The sequence below is a fragment of the Chelonoidis abingdonii genome, chromosome 7 (genome assembly GCF_003597395.2).
Source record: "Chelonoidis abingdonii isolate Lonesome George chromosome 7, CheloAbing_2.0, whole genome shotgun sequence".
In the NCBI taxonomy this organism is placed as follows: domain Eukaryota; kingdom Metazoa; phylum Chordata; order Testudines; family Testudinidae; genus Chelonoidis; species Chelonoidis abingdonii.
Window position 1 is genome coordinate 98,951,544 of NC_133775.1, and position 18,013 is coordinate 98,969,556.

General features: G+C 42.2%; 1 protein-coding gene across 2 annotated transcripts in view; it reads right to left on the reverse strand.

Moving 5' to 3' along the window:
• Window positions 1–18,013, reverse strand: part of LOC116826642 (serine/threonine-protein phosphatase 2A catalytic subunit alpha isoform) — a 76,320-nt gene that overhangs the window by 23,445 nt on the left and 34,862 nt on the right. The window contains exon 1 of one of the 2 annotated variants that reach the window (XM_032783508.2): window positions 1,736–2,071. The exons of the other annotated variant lie outside the window; for it this stretch is intronic. Within the exon in view, the coding sequence (XP_032639399.1) occupies window positions 1,736–1,837 (102 nt within the window). The 5' untranslated portion in view covers window positions 1,838–2,071. Of the gene's footprint in view, window positions 1–1,735; window positions 2,072–18,013 lie in introns of those variants that run through there. 2 annotated transcript variants of the gene reach the window in all.

The following is an 18,013-nucleotide window of genomic DNA, read 5'->3' on the forward strand; positions in this document are numbered from 1 at the left end:
CAAATATTTCCCCCACATTAGAATTATATGCACACCCTTATGCTTAGCCAGAAAAACTTATAACCGAAAAGTCAACACAACTTGATCAGTATTCAAAATCAGAATGCCATTTGTGAAAGACAGGTTGGTATTAAAGGAGAGTGTATTGTGACCTGCACAAAAACTGTTTCTAAAACTCAGGAATGAGAATGCCACATCATTTATTGCTCCAAGTGATCTTACCATGGTGCACATTTCCATTTACCTAAAACGAGTTACCTATTCACACACGTATAAGATTTTGGTCACATGTCAGAAAGCCACTGCACTGCAAATAGACTAGTTTAAGAAAAAACAAAAACAATTGCTCTAGCATAAATTTTTCACCTTCTGGCATTAAAGCACATGTTGAAGGGGAAATAAAAAGCAAGAGATTATACATCCTCTGCAACAGCTTTGCAAAATTGTCATGAAAATGTACTTGTCCAACCACTGAATTTACCTTTTTTTTTTTTAAACTAGAGTACTCTCTAGGTAAATTTTGCACAGCTTCTCTAAACTGATGAAATCCATGAACATAGGAATGACCCCCAAAACAGATAACGTCCAATCCTCAACACCCATAACAACTCCACGTAGTTGCATAACATGAAGTTTGTTACCTCTTAAGTTTACTTCGGACAAAATTTAGAAACTCCTACAAAGAGAAACCAATACCTCAAATTAATCTAATTCCCAACTACATTTTAAAGGCCATTCCAAACACGTCATGAAGTTAAAAAAAAAAACAACATGAATGCAATGAAGGAGTCAGAAAATCCCAAATCCAAATTACTTGTTGGGGGGATGGGAACAGTTACATTACCACCTTAAAATTAAATTTTCACTTTAATTTCTGCTATTTTGGTGGATTGTTACAAGAAAAACAAACATGTATTAACTGTCCCAAGGGGACTAGCATCTTCTTCCCAAGTGCTCCAACGTGCCAACAATTACAGAATGGGTTGGAGATTAGCATGGTAACACAGAAGATACAAATGTGCGGCCACAATACCCCCATCTTCTGCTCACACAACTGAGCAATTCCAACGATATTTCAAACACTGTTTTAAAAAATGGAAAGTGGGGCTGGGGCATTAGAGAACAGAGGATTAGCGTTTGGACGACGTGCACGTGTTGCTTAATGGATTTGCCTTTGTACGGCTAGCACGGACCCAGGAAGAGGAACTAGCCGATGACACTGCGAGCGAAATACCCTCAGCGCCGAGAATGGTTGATGTGCACAAGGGTCTCTTCGCCCCGGAGAATCCCTGCGAGAGGCGCCATTTTAGGAGGCAGTGAAAAGCAGGCGAAGGATTCAGTCTCCGAGCGGAGCGACAGGGGGCGCAGAACTGCCCGGGAAGAGGAGGATACCCCCGCCTCGGAGCTCTAGGACTCGCTATGCCCGGGGGGCGAGACAGCTTCAGGCAGCCGCAGCGGCGCTAGGAAAAAATCGGCCCCGCCCGAGGAGACTCATCCACGGAGCCCCCCGGCTCTGCCTTACCCTACTCCCGCAGCTGCCCCTCGGAGAGACCAACCCCACTCCCCTCCCACAAGCGCTTCCCCAGCCCCCTCCTTCTCCTCACCCTGTCAGAGGCGCCGCATTCGCCCGCCCCCTCCGCTTCGCGCCCCCAGCCCAGACTCCCTTTCCCAGGTCTCGCCTCACCGCAGAGTATTGCTCGCTCTTCCCTGCCTCCCAGCCCCCAGCTCCACTTACCTTCTCGCAGAGGCTCTTCACCTGCCCCTCGGACAGCTGCTTGCACTCGTTGAGCTGCTCCACCCACTGGTCGAGCTCCTTCGTGAAGACCTTCTCCTCCATGCCGCCCGCCCGCCCGCTCGCTCTCCTCACCGGCTCCTACCGCTGCCGCTCGGCTCTGCCACGCCACCCCCTACGATCCGCTCCAAGCAGCGGCCGCGGTCTCAGAGGACACACGGGAGGCGCGGTGGCGGCGGCAGACGCTAACAACTCCCACGGCTAGATTCCGGCTCCCCACAGCGGTTCTAGCACTCACTCGTTCTTCACTCCCTCCGTGTAATGGCCGCCGCGCCCTGACGTCACCCCCCCTCTGCTTCCCCCTAGAAGGGGGAGGGGTAACACGGCGCATGCACAGAAGCGGACGAGAAGGAAACGCATGCGTGATACTTATAATAAAAGGGCGGGGCCAGCCGGAGAGAGGCAGCGCATGCGTAATGTTAGCAGCAAAGGGAGGAAGCCCGAAATATCAGCGCATGCTTACTTCAACGCCGTGGCGATGTCAGAATTAGCGCATGCGTAACGCTCACAGTGTTTTACGGACGAATGGAAAGACGCATGTGCAGTGCTGGATCAAAAGGAAGAGGAGAACGGCTGGACAGCGACGCATGCGTAGCATCAATAACGAAGCGAGAGGTGAAGGTGCCTGAACTGAGCGACTGGAGACGATTAGAGCATGCGCAGTGTAGACTGCAGTCCAGAGCAGCGTTAGAGAGGCCTGGTCCGCCCGGTGGAGGGTGATTGGATCCCTTCATGGTAGCCACCGGCTCCTGTGTAAAGTCTTTTTGTTGCAGAGCTGGTTCAGCCCGCCCACCACACCCATTGCGGAGAGCCGGCTCGAGCCTTCTTCCCGACAGGGTGCTGCCCCTCACACCAGGCAAACCCCCTCCCCAGCAGGGTGCTCCCTCCACACCCACTCCCCGGAGCCGGCTCTCCACAGGGAGGTAGTTGGTGCCAGTTCCTCACCTAGGGGTGCTGAATGGCCCCTAGGATAGCATCAGCCATGTGGTTTTCCTAAGAGCGTCGGGCGCAGGTGATATTAGTCACCGTGACACCACAGAAAGGTAAAGTAGCTGATGAGTTGTAAGTGGTATGAAGCGTTCGGCTTACAAGGAAAGGTCAGCATGCCCAGTGAGACGCAAAGAAAACCATTGCTCTGGCTAGGATGGGGAAAGCTAGAACTGAGGTGACCTGCTCCTGGCCTAGGAGACAAAACCCGTCTCCGCATCCATCCTCTTCAACCTTGCTGAGGCATTTCATGCTGTTGATCATACAGCGTTAATGACGTGTGAGATCCTGCAGGAGTGAATGGGTCTGCCCTTTGCTGGAACCACTCATTTCTAGTAGAGAAGCCACAGAGGGCTTTGGTGGGCGCACGGTCTTTGTTAGCAAAGTCACTCATACAGAAACCTACCTGGCTCAATACTCTATCCCTTCTCCTACCACATCTATAATACTGCAAGGTAAGATTACACAGATTCATGTGCCCTTAATGAGAATATTATTCCAACTGTATATCTCCACTGATGCAGCTTCCGTCATCAGCAAGGTGTCTCACTATCTGCAGATGGACGAGGAGCTCGTGGCCCAACTGTAAACCAAGATTAGGCTTAGTAGGAACCACTTAGAAGAAATTGCCAATAGGTTATCCTCACCCATGATCTGGGGGAATAAGACCATAGAAATAAAGATTCTGAGAAGCCTTTGAGTCATCTTCAATCATTAGTACTATTATATACAGCAGTTGTTATGAAGATGTTTTCTGCATTTTAATTTGGCAACAAAATTGTTCCCCTTACTCTTGGGTGAGAATGTAGTCAGTGTGAGTGGTTCTTTAACTTTCATCATCTCTGAATTAGACCAGTGGTACTCAACCAAGAGTATATGTACCCCTGGGGGTATGCAGAGGTCTTCCAGGGGGTACCTCAACTCATCTATATATCTGCCTAGTTTTACAACAGGCTACATAAAAAGTACTAGCGAAGGCAATACAAACTAAAATTTCTTACAATTACTTGTTTATACAGCTCTATATACCATACACTGAAAAGTACAATGTTTTTATTCAAATTGATTTATTTTATAATTCTATGGTAAAAAAAAAAAAAGAGAAAATAAGCATTTTTCTCAGTAATGTACTGTGGCACTTTTACACCTGATTTTGTAAGCAAGTAGTTTTGAAGTGAGGTGTAACTGGGGGGTATGCAAGACAAATTAGACTCCTGAAACGAGTACAGTAGCTTGGAAAGGTTAAGAGCCACTGAATTAGACTACTATAACTCTCTAGCTAAGGATGCAGGAAATGTCCACAGAAAGGCTAAAATTGGTGCAGCCTACACTGATAACTGTATTTTACACTCACTTTAGACTGATTTTAAATGACTTCACAAGTTTCAGGACAACACTGAATTAGGCCAACCCAGTTTGTAGTATTTGAGTCAAGCTGAGCCAAACTGATTGCCGGACATAGCTTTGCTCACACTCAAGTCACCACTGCCATTGTTAGAAACAGCCTTATTTGGAAGGTGATATTAATTGTGAGAGGGGTTTTTCCTCCCATTAATATTGCCTAGGAAAAAAATTCAAGTTTTCTATTAAACAGGTCATGGGAGGGGTTTGTTGTTTTCTTAATACTGGAACAAACTCTATCATGGGAAAATAAAATAAATGTAGCATTTATAAGTGTAAATTACCTGCTCCCCTAATGGGTGACAGTGCCCATCTTTCAACTTAATTAACACATGACCTACAGTGACACCTCCAGGGCTCTAATATTAGAGTTGGGAGAGGGTGTTTCTGTCAGTGGTATTGTAAAAATGCACCATAATTAACGTTACAAAAGTTGCCATTGTGGTCACTAGTCACCAGCAGGGCACTGCAAACTTTATGAGCTATCTGATTCACCCTATCATGAGCGTTTAAGTATCTTTGGAAAAACAGTATTAGACTGAGAAGAGGACAGCAAAAAAAATAGAGCAGCAAATCCTCACTGATGAGCATACCAAAAGGGACAATGTCAGTGTGGCTCTCCTATTATAAATTCAAGGCCAAATTCTTCCCTGGTATATCTCCAGCCATGTAGTCCATAGAGTTATATTAAAAATGATTTTAGACCTCAGAACCACAGCTGTTGATAAAAGCGATGAGTCTGCTACCACCAGATCCTTCCAGCCAATAGTAAGCAGAAATAAGGGCCTGCAAAGTCTGACAAAGTATCAAACTGTAGAGAAGATTGCATGCAGCAAACAGGGAGCATTAAAGGGGATGTTTGCTTAACTCTGAAGCATCAGGCATGGATTACTGCAGGAGGCAAGGTCTGGTCTGGCTAGTGTTACATTCCTAGATAAACCCTTCAGTGAGGAACCTAAATACTTTATAAAAAAAAATGTTACTCTGAAACTATCAGTATGTTTAGGACACTTTCAATATGAGTTTTTTGGTTATTCTGGCCAGAAAGCATGGAGAGGGTGGCCCTATTTCTTTATTTTTCAAAAATGCAACAATTTGTGTTTTGTGCACATCCAAACATAAAATCAAACAACGCCCCCCCCCCCCACACACACGCACACACAAGTCAAGTATAAATATATCCCACCCTCCAGGCAAAAACATAGCCCAACATTTTCAACTTCAAATTTTGTGTCCTCACCCTAAGAAACCATAGATCTGAGTTTCAAAAGCACATAGCACCCACATTTTCTTCCAAATGAAGTTAGTCCCTTCAACAAAAAAATCTCTCAAATCACACACTTTTGTTATTCAGTGTTACACTCCCTCACCCCCCATATTTTATATTTCATCACAAGAAAACCTGCCATGTTGTGTTCAATGTGTTCCCCTAATTAGTTGCAGAACACTTAGCTGGGTCTGAATATAACAATCATGGCATTTACTTAACAATTTGAATCTTCAGAACACTTTACAAACATTCTCTCATTAATCTTGCAGGAACTCTGAGATGGGGTAATAGTGCTTACTTCCCTATGTTACCCTCTCTATCTCAGTTTCTTCCTGTGTAAGTGTCTTGCCACAGAGGGAGTCAGCAACAGCGGTGGGTTTAGAGGCTCCAGTTCAGCAAAAAACTTAAGCACATCATGCTTAAGTGTTCTGCTGAATCAGTCCCACAGCACTTTAGGTTTGCTGAAATGTCCACATCAACATACTTCACACCCCTAATTCAGAAATGCGTTCCTGTTGCCTGATGATCATTTCCAGAAGCTTCTTTTAAACTCTTGGAACATGGAACAGATCATAAACAGGCAATTGCCATGGAAGTAATATGTTACAGGTTTTTATTGCAAGGAACATACACTTGGCACCTCCCACCTGCATTGTATTCACATAAATCCCACCTAATCTTTCTTGTGCTCTGGATGGAATCTCTTCTCTGCTCTTCCTACCCACACATAAAGGAATGACAACTGTTTCTGACTGAAACAGCCAACTTCAGAAATCCAAATTATGTAGAATTTAAATGTATCTAATATTGTAGCTAAGTGGCTGCAGTCTTCATTTCCTTTAAAGTCAACCTCAAACAAAATGTGAGGTCTAAATTCTAGCTAGACCTGTGCAGAAGCAGAAAGTATCTCCTTTTTCTATCCCAGTGAACAGGGCTGTGGCAAAACACAGACATCAGTGATTCCTACCCTACATAGAGGGCAACTGGCTAATGCACTCAGGCATGCTTCATAGTCCTAAGGAGCCAGCTAAATTGGCAAAGAGACCAGGATTCCCTCCCCCTACCTTTTTATAAACCCAAGATGAGCATATGCTGCACCTTTCGTCAGCAAATATAAAGAGTGCAAAGCACTGCCCTTCCCCCTGTAGTCCCACAGGCCTTCTACCTGGATCTGCTCTTTACAGACCCAACGCACCAGAGTACCTTTCTTCTGCAGCTATGCTTCTATAGCCCAGCTCCAAGGGCAACAGAGAGAAGTAAGACACAATTTAGCCAAGGGAATACATGATTTTACTTCTATCTGTGAGCTGTAATTCTTTTCCCTTTCTTGAACCCAACTTGAGGATGCTGAACTTTGCTGACATAAGTGGAGTTGGTTATGTTTTTTTCCTAGGCATTTTTTTCTGATTATAACCAAGGGTTTTCAGAGTCCCCTTCTCCAATTAACACCTCATCTCACAAAGCCCCTGTAATAATGACCAACCCTCTTTGCCTAGATGGATGAATCACACCCATGTTATTCAAATGGTAATGAAAAGTTTAACCACAAGGTCACCAAGCCAGTGTAATTGATAATCCAGGGCTGAAGCTGGTTTTGGTTTGGAGATGTTACAACTAGGGAAGGGGAAGACATAGGATTTTGCCCCAGGGCAGATGCACTTGTATTTACGTTCACATCCAAAATATAACTTAGGGTGACCAGATGTCCCAATTTTATAGGGACAGTCCTGATTTTGGGGGCTTTTCTTTTATAGGCTCCTATTACCCCCCATCCCCTGTCCTGATTTTTTTACACTTGCTATCTGGTCACCCTAATATAACTCCTAAAGCAAATGCTAACCAGTGCCTTTTATCCAGTTCATCTTCAGCTCAGGGACCTAATTCTGAGAAGTGCTGAGCACTTGCAACGCCTATTGACTTGACTAGGAGGCAACTCCACATTTGTAAACAGGTCAGAGTTCAAATAAATCTGACCTTTTCCTATATATAGGGCAAAGTGTTCAGGAAGGAGAAAAAATTCCATTTGAGACTCCATATTCATGCACAAATACAAAGAAACCTGGTAAAATGAGAGAGGGCCTGTGAATGTAACAGGCACTTCACAGAAAAGCTATTCTTAGATCAGAATTTTAAATTTGTTTCAATGTGACTGATAAATGCATTATGTTATTATTTATCTATTATTAATACTAATAAGGAATCTCCTTTTTAAACAAATACGTAATCAGATTTCAATGTAATGAACAGATCAACCCTGTTACATTTTGTTCTCTAGACAATACTATACTGAATTTCTGTGCCTCACATCTTGGCTGTTATAAATAGATAGTGATGCAGTTAAGATAATTATTATGGTTCTGAATGTAGTTTACATCTTACATAATAGAATGTTCTAACCAAAATCCCTATTATAAGGGTGTAGTAGAAGAACATGCTGCAGCACCCTGAAATTATTGATGTATCACAATTCACTTTATACAGCATCTACAGTGAATACACCTTTTTGGCTCGAAGGAAGTTTGGAATCAAGTTTAATGCTTATGCAAGTGGGCTAACAGGACTGACTCAAGTCTGGCATTATGCCATCAGGTGCTGCTGTCAGTGTACCTTAATCTTGACCTGCAGCCACACCTGCCACTCCACCCAGGCATCATCAGAGCAGAGACTGTCAGGCATAACTTAAATTAGTGTAATAATAAATCATACAAAAATAAACCATAATTCTAAATTACAAGAAGGAAGAACATTCCTGTGGAGTGGAGCCAATCCCCAGGAGCTAGGGAACTCCCCCACCAGGAGAACCAAGAACAAGGCAAGAGCTGAAGCCCAGCTAGGTTTCCCTTGTCCCCTCATCCTCTCAGATCTGAAGCAGCTGGGACCTCCTTCCCCAGTCCATGTGGCTGTCAGAGAATGAAAAGCATTGGGAGGGAAAGAGAGAAGGGAGTCAACTCAGGAACCCAGGTCATCCCAAACCCAGCAGCAACCACCTTCCCAATTCTCTAGATGCCCAGAATGACATCAGACCCTGCCTTCTTCTACTTGAATTATGGATAGGGCTGTCGATTAATCACAGTTAACTAATGTGATTACCTAAAAAAAAAATTAATCACAGTTTTAATTGCACTGTTAATAATATACCAATTGAAATATATTACATATTTTGGATTTTTTCTACATTTTCATATATATTGCATTGTGTTGTAATTGAAATTAAATATTTGCACTGTAAAAATGATAAATAAAAAATAGTATTTTTCAATTCACCTCATTCAAGTACTGTAGTGCAATCTCCTTGTGGTGAAAGTGCAAATTACAAATGTAGATTTTTTTTGTTATATAACTGCACTCAAAAACAAAACAATGTAAAACTTCAGAGCCTAGAAGTCCACTCAGTCCTGCTTCTTGTTCAGCCAGTCGCTAAGACAAACACATTTGTTTACATTTACAGGAGATAATGCTGCCCTCTTCTTATTTATAATGTCACCAGAAAGTGAGAACAGGCATTTGCATGGCACTTTTGTAGCTGGCGTTGCAAGATATTTACATGCCAGATATGCTAAACATTCATATGCCCCTTCATGCTTTGGCCACCATTCCAGAGGACATGCTTCCTTGCTGATGACACGTTAAAATAATAATGCGTTAATTAAATCTGTGACTGAACTCTTTGGGGGAGAATTGCATGTCCCATGCTCTGTTTTACCTGCATTCTGCTATATATTTCATGTTATAGCAGTCTCGGATGATGACCCAGCACATGTTGTTCATTTTAAGAACACTTTCACTGGAGCTTTCAAAAACGCGAAGAAGGTACCAACATGAGATTTGTAAAGATAGCTACAGCACTTGACCCAAGGTTTAAGAATCTGAAGTGCCTTCTAAAATCTGAAGGGACAAGGTGTGGAGCATGGTTTCAGAAGTCTTAAAAGAGCAGTACTCCAATGCGTAAACTACAGAACCCAAACCACCAAAAAGGAAAATCAGCCTTCTGCTGGTGGCATCTGACTCAGATGATGAAAATGAACATGCGTTGGTCTGCACTGCTTTGGATTGTTATTGAGCAGAACCCATCAGCATGAACGCACGTCCCCTAGAATGGTGGTTGAAGTATGAAGGGGGATATGAATCTTTAGCGCATCTGGCACAACAGCGATGCCAGCTACAATAGTGCCATGCAAACGCCTGTTCTCACTTTCAGGTGACATTGTAAACAGGCAGCAGGCAGCATTATCTCCTACAAATGTAAACATATTTGTTTGAGCAATTGGCTGAACAAGAACTAGGACTGAGTGGACTTGCAAGCTCTAAAATGTTACATTGTTTTATTCTTGAATGAAGTTTTTTTTTTACAAAATTCTTCATTTGTAAGTTCAACTTTAATGATAAAGAGACTGCACTGTAATACTTGTATTAGGTGAATTGAAAAATACTATTTCTTTTGTTTTTCTTACAGTGCAAATACAATACTTATCAAAAATATAAAGTGAGTACTGTACACTTTGTATTCTTTGTTGTAATTGAAATCAATATTTGAAAATGTAGATAACATCCAAAAATATTTAAAAGGTATTCTATTATTGTTTTACAGTGCAATTAATTTCACAATTAATCACAATTAATTTTTGTAATCACTTGACAGCCCTAATTATGGATACTTTTTTTTCCTCTGCCAACTGTTTGCTGTGACCCCCCCTTTCCCATCAAAGGATTTATGCTACCAGCATCATTCTACCAGCATTCCAAGCTCCTGCCCTGCCTCCTCTACCTCTTTTTTTCCTGCGGCTCAGACTTCAAGGGCAGAAGGGGCCTTCAGTCTGACTTCTTGCTTATCACAGGCTATCGAACCTCATCCACCCACTCCTCTAATAGACTCATAACCTCTCTCTGAGCTATGGAAGTCGTCAAATCCCTATCACCGTGAGTGTTTCCTTATGGCTAGGGAGGTATTGCAATCTTTCACCCTAATGCCTCCTGCAGGCCAACCTCAGTAGGTCTTCAGTGACAGCCCTCCAGCGAAGTCGCAAAGTCCCAATGAACCCCTAAGCCTTTCTGCCCTTACTAGGGATCTTCAGCCCTGATTCTTGGTCCTTTAACTTTAGCCCTTTGTTCAGTCTCCCAAATAAGCTCTAACTCTTCTTGGAGTTTATACCACTTTATCTGGGCCCACACAGGGAAACTGGGCCCATCTATCACACCAGGTATCAACCCAGTGACCCTATAAACAGCAGCCACATATTGTTTGGTTCAGTTTGTCACCACTTCTTTCCTGTGTTTCTTCTCACCTAGCCTCTTTATCTTCACCCTTATCTCAGGGCTAAGATTCTTAGATCTTGAAAATCTAGCTAGGTAAAATACATCCATAAAACAAACTCAAGCTCCTCTAGCCATGGGGAGCAGTGGAGGCAAAAGGCATATCTGGCTTCAAGACTAAGCTTGATAAATTTATGGAGGGGATAGTATGATGGGATAGCCTAATTTTGGCAATTAATTGGTCTATTAGCGGTAAATATGCCCAATTGTCTGTGATGGGACACTAGATAGAATTCTCTGTAGTAACTCAGATTTCACCCTTTCTTGGGTGTCTGGATGATGAGTCTTGCCCACAGGCTGAGGGTTTAGCTCAGGGGTAGGCAACCTATGGCACGTGTGCCCTTTGGCAGCACATGAGCTGATTTTCAGTGGCACTCACACTGCCTGGGTCCTGGACACCTGTCCAAGGGGCTCTGCATTTTAATTTAATTTTAAATGAAGCTTCTTAAACATTTAACAAACCTTATTTACTTTACATACAACAATAGTTTAGTTATATATTATAGATTTATAGAAAGAGACTTCAAAACATTAACATGTATTACTGGCATGCAAAACCTTAAATTAGAGTGAATAAATGAAGACTTGGCACAAACTTCTGAAAGGTTGCTGACCCATGGTTTAGCTGATCGCCATATTTGGGGTTGGGAAGGAATTTTCCTCCAGGGCAGTTTGGCAGAGGTCCTGGGGGTTTTTCGCCTTCCTCTGCAGTATGGGGCCTGGGTTACTTGCTGGAGGATTCTCTGCACCTTGAAGTCTTTAAAACACAAGTTGAGGACTTTAATAGTTCAGACATAGGTCAGGGGTTTGTTACAGGAGCAGCCTGCATTGTGCACGAGGTCAGACTAAAAGATTATCATAGTCCCTTCTGATCTTAAAGTCTATGAGCTAGAGAAGCACACCCTTCCTTCCCTAGGCCAGGGCAACTCCTTTTATCTGGGCCTGCAGGGCCCTGATTGGCTGCTGCTAGCCCTTCTAGGTCTTGGAGGACCAGGTTTCTTTAGCTTCCAAAATGGCTATTATAGTAAGGTCTCTCTAGGCAGGCCCAGAGAACTAATCTTTGCTATTCTTTTCCTCCCTTCTGCTTGCTCTTAGGGGTGGAGATGATATAGCAGAGCAATAGGGTCTGCAGCAGGGGGCTGCGAAAGCCTGGTACACCCCTTCAAAAGGCCATTGTCTTAACTGGTGCTGATCTTATTTGGTGGGACATGGAGGTAGTGTGTCATGAAGCCAGATCTTGTATATTATTAATAATTAATAATATTAATCTGGTGCCTTTGCTTGTACCGTATCTGACTGGGATGATTCAACAGAATGGTTTCTCCTTAGAATGCAAACTGAAAAGATAATGAAAATGGTCTTTCCAAATGATAAGTGTTGCTTTCACCAGCTGAAATTCAGGAATTATCTCATGATACCAGATGCTTTGTCTGGAGGAGGAATGAGTTTCAGAAAGTTATCATTACCCTAGGCAATTTGAACTGTCTGCCAAATTTTCAATCCTGTAATTAGTGTAAATTTATTAGGGGATTTTATAAGTGATAAGGAGATATGGGGGTCCGCTGCAGCATTTTAGCTCTCTCTTCATTGCCCAGTTAGCTTCACAGTGGGGGGAGGCAGCAGTTTGCCAACAGCATGCAGGTGTTTTTCTCTTACACAGGAGCCTTGTTGTCAGGCCTTGAGAATTAATGGGATATTGAATAGAAATTTTAGCTCTATGAGTTGTAATTCTTGTTTTACTTTAAAAACTGACTAAATTGCCTAGGAAGAATGTATTTGTTTGGTCCAGTAAAGGCACATTCAAGAGCACTCCCTGGTAGTTGTGGCAGAAATTCCCAGTCTTGACAACCCAGCAGTGTTAGATCTACTGGTCTATAGGCACAATTCACTTCCTCCACACTGAGTGTGATTAAACTTAAGTATTTGCATAGAGTGTTTGCAGGAGTGAGAACTTAACGAGTTGCTATTTTGTTGTAAAAATGGCTTTGCCATTTTTCTTTAGCATAATAACAAATACTGTATTGGGTATAATCTTAATTCAGTTCCTGTGCTTATATCTGTCCACAAATGATGCCATGGTTACTTCTCTTGGCTGGCACTGGCAATTCTATGGTTTATTTGGAAACTAATAGTAGTATAATCATAAAATCATAGAAATAGGGCTGGAAGGGACCTCAAGACATTATCTGGTCCAGCCCCTTGTGCTGAGGCAGGACCAATAAACCTGACAGGGGTTTATGTAACCTGTTCTTAATATCCTCATACTGAGGATTCCACAATCTCCCTTGGAAGCCTATTCCAGTGCTTAACTATGCTTACAGTTAGAAAGATTTTCCTAGTATCTTTAAGCCCATTACTTTTTGTCTTACTTTCAGTGGACGTAGAGAACAATTGATCCCTATTTTTTATAACACCTCTTAAAGACTGTTATCAGGTCTCCCATCAGTCTTCCTTTCTCAAGACTCAGTATGCTCAGTTTTTAAATCTTTCCTCATAGTCACAGGTTTTATAAACCTATTAGCATATTTGTTCTCCTTTGGACTCTCTCCAATTTATCCAATCTTTCTTGAACTGTGTCTCCCACAACTGGACATAGTACACCATTTGAGGCTTCACCACTGCTTAGTAGAACAGGCCAATTACCTCTCAGATCTTTCCTCTAATACTCAGTACCCCTCAGAGTATCAGCCTTTCATACAACTGGATCACATTGGTGACTTATATTCAATTTGTGATCCACTATAACCCCCAGATCCTTTTCAGCAGTAATACTGCATAGCTAGTTATTCCCCATTTTGTAATTGTGCATTTGATTTTTTTTATTTCCAAAGTATAGTACTTTGTCCTTGTCTTATGGTTTTAGTCAAATTATTATTAATAGAGGTAGACAAAAAGAGTGATATTTTGTAATGATTTGTTATAGCCTATACAGGGGCCCCAAATACAGGGACATATGAGTGAATTGGCACAATGGGGTTGCATTGCCCAATTTACCTCACAATGGAACAAACACAAGGTTGCTGGTGACAAGCGGTTGTTTTTGATTTTGCAATACACTGAAGGTTTGGTCTCAGAACAAGAAATATTGTTCACCTAAGGAACTATTCTGGTGTTTTGCTACTAAAGCATGGAATGAGAGATTGGTTAGTAGCTATTTGTCTAGGCACTTTGAGTTGTGGACTCAGCAAGGGGTTGTTTAGATGGTGAATCCTTATAAGAAGGTCTTTTCAGAAGCGGTGCTATGTGTACAGGCTTCTGAAGAGTGTATTTGTTTGCCAGTACCTGTGTCTTTAAGAAACAGTTTCTCTTCAGTCCCTCACTGTACCACCACTAGAGACAGAGCCACCCAGAGATTCAGAGGGCCTGAGGCAAAGCAATTTCAGGGGCCCCTTCCATAAAAAAAAAGTTGCAATACTATAGAATACTATATTCTCATGGGGGCCCCTGCAGGACCCGGGGCAAATTGCCCCACTTGCCCCCCCTCCCCATGGGCAGCCCTCACTAGAGAGGTTTCGGAGTAGCAGCTGTTTAAGTCTGTATCCACAAAAAGAACAGGAGTACTTGTGGCACCGTAGAGACTAACAAATTTATTTGAGCTTAAGCTTTCGTGGGCTACAGCCCACTTCATTGGATGCATGCAGTGGAAGATATATATATATAAACACAGAGAACATGAAACAATGGATGTTACCATATACACTCTAACGAGAGTGGTCAGTTAAGGTGAGCTATTACCAGCAAAAGAGAAAAAAACTTTTTGTAGTGGTAATCAATATGGTCCATTTGCAGCAGTTGACAAGAAGTTGTGAGGAACAGTGTGTGTGTGGGAGATAAACATGGGGAAATAGTTTTACTTTGTGTAATGACCCATCCACTCCTAGTCTTTATTTAAGCCTAATTTAGTGGTGTCCATTTTGCAAATTAATTCCAATTCAGCAGTCTCTCATTGGAGTCTGTTTTAGAAGTTTTTTTGTTGTAATATTGCGACTTTATGTCTGTAATCATGTGACCAGGGAGATTGAAGTGTTCTCTAACTGTTTTTTGAATGTTATAATTCTTGATGTCTGATTTGTGTCCATTTATTTTTTTACATAGAAATTGTCCGGTTTGGCCAATGTACATGGGAGAAGGGCACTGCTGGCAGATGATGACATATATCACATTGGTAGATGTGCAGGTTAACAAGCCTCTGGTAGTCTGGCTAATGTGATTAGGTCCTATGATGGTGTCCCCTGAATAGATATGTGGACAGATTTGGCAACGGGCTTTGTTGCAAGGATAGGTTTCTGGGTTAGTGTTTTTGTTGTGCCGTTTGTGGTTGCTGATGAGAATTTGTTTCAGGTTGAGGGGCTGTCTGTAAGCAAGGACTGGCCTGTCTCCCAAGATCCTTGAGAGTGATGGATTGTCCTTGAGGAAGGTGTCACCCACACTCAGAACTTTAGGGTACAGATGTGGGGACCTGCATGAGATAACCCCTAAGCTTATTTACCAACTTACATCTAGTAGCTGCCACCACCAAATAGTTTAAACAAGCGTTTATGGGAGAGTCCTTTGGAAACTCTGTCTTCCCCCCCAAATATTTCCCCAGTCTTTATCCCCCTTTTCCTGGCAGGACTGAGACTGATTCACCTCCCACCAATTCCTGGTGAGCCTAGATCATGTGCCAGCCATGTCCCTCTGGGTTTAAAAAGGTCACAAGCAGTTGGAGTCAGCTGAACCTAACTAGTTCCCTAGTAACCCCTTTTCCAGCTGAACCTTATTTCCCTGTGGTTCTCTCTCCTCAGTGGATTGGGAGAGACCTTTTAATTCCCTGGGACTAATTACTACCCTCTTCCCCTTTGTAGCTGTTTGTCCTGGGTTTACCACAACATATTTATCATTATCTATGCAAGGATTTCCAAGCACTTTACAAACACTAATGAAGGACATTTCCAAATATTCATATAGTGAAAGGAAACTGAAATACAGGGAGGTTATACAATTGTCAAAGTTCACACAGTACATCTGTGGCAGAGAACAAATGTTGTATTGTCTAGTAGTTAGGGCACTGGACTGGGAGTCAGGAGACCATGAGGTTCTGTTCTTGACTCTCCCACTTATTTTCCATATGATGCGGGGCAAATCACCTCACCTCTCTGTTTCCCCTTCTATCCTTTGTCAGTCTTTATTCAGTCTGTAAGCTCTCCAGGACAAAGCTCTTACTATTGCATTTGTACAGCATATAGCATAATGAGGCCACCATCTTGACTGAGACGGTTAGGTGCTACTCTAATACAAATAAAAAATCCAAACTTCCTGACTTCCAGTCCTTAACTACTAGCTTCTGTGTCCTCACCTTAAAAAGCAAAAGTTCTCTTTTCAAAGAAATTAAAAAGAATATAAACATTGTTACCCAATAATTTTTCTCATGTGGCATCAGAGGCTTTTTAAATTTCAATAAAAAGCATTCTATCATATAATTAGCAGCTGCATATCAATGACTCAAGGGAAGCGCCCAGTTCTGAATTTTGAGTGGATGTTTGTACTCTGATGTAATTTTTTTCTTATCGTAAGCTCTGTGTACAACAGAACAAAGAACAGAGTCAACCATCACATATTTTTTTGAGACAACAAGCCAAAGAAACTATGATTTATTTTGTTAGACTTGCTACTCTGTTTTTACAACTCACTCTTCTCTTGTGACAGGAACTGTAGACGATCACTCAACATTGAAAAATACAAGTTTTGCTATAAGATAAGAAAACAACAATTTGAAAGGAAAGATATTGCCACTGTTAGAATAATGTTTGTCTAGTGCATTTGGGCTCAAAACTGGTTTTGGAAATAATTTACCTGTAATAAAGCAATCAGGGTTTAATTCTGCACTATGCAATAACATATATTTAGAGATATTAACTAACACCCTAATGTATTTGTTTACTCTTTCTGCAGAAAAACTCAGAGAATAGCACTGAGAGGAATAAATCTCTCACACCTTTTAGGATCAGAACCCTAACTTTTTGTTAGTCTTCCAAAGGCAAATCATGATCTGTAAACCTGTGAACAGAAACATGCCCAAAGCTGCAACAATAAATGTAACAAATACTTTTGAATATAGTGGTTGCTTTCATATTACTCACATACGCAGTTCTATTCTCGGTTGTACATTTTTGCCTTGAGGGAAGTTCCTGCCTATATCCATGATATTTAATAGCACTGTTGTTAGACTGGTTAACGCTACAGGGTGGAGATAGTCATATGCTATTTTTCCTGGGGGAAGAATTTCTTAAGGCAAAGACTGGCAAGCTGTGTAAGTTCCTCATCGGGACTTTTTTTTACCATTGTGTCAAATTCTGTATCTAACAAGGATGGGCAAACGCACTTCCAGAAGAGTCCAAATATTGGCCCTCTTTGGGGAAACTGTTTTCAGTTAATAATACCTAGCTCTTATAAGCCCTTTTCATCAGAGAGTCTCATGGCAATTTACAAAGGATGTCAGTGTCATTATCTCCATTTTACATATGGGGAAACTGAGGCATGGCACAGCAAAGTAACTTGTCCAAGATTAGCCAGCAGGCCCTTGACACAACTGGGATTAGAACCTATATATCCTGAGTCCCAATCCAGTGCTCTATGCAATAGGCCATGGTAACTGGAATATCTTTAGCTGTCTGTTCTTGCAGCCTCCCCCTAGCACCACATCTTTGAGCCTCATAGACTTTAAGGTCAGAAGGGACCATTATGATCATCTAGTCTGACTATCTGCACAATGCAGGCCACAGAATCTCACCCACCCACTCCTGTAACAAACTCCTAACCTATGTCTGAGTTATTGAAGTCCTCAGATTGTGGTTTGAAGACCTCAAACTGCAGAGAATCCTCCAGCAAGTGACCCCTGCTCCACGCTGCAGAGGAAGGTGAAAAACCTCCATGGCCTCTGCCAATCTGCCCTGGAGGAAAATTCCTTCCCAACCCCAAATATGGCGATCAGTTAAACCCTGAGCATGTGGGCAAGACTCACCAGCCAGCACTCAGGAAAGAATTCTCTGCAGTAGCTCAGATTCCACCCCATCTAATATCCCATCACAGACCACTGGGCATACTTACCTGCTGATAATCAAAGAGCAATTGCTAAATTAATTGCCAAAATTAGGCTATCCCATCATACCATCCGCTCCATAAACTTATCAAGCTTAGTCTTAAAGCTTAATAGCTGAAGTCCTTTTCCTCTGAGGATCTTCAAAATAGACTAGGTGGATGCTCGCCCATCTTCT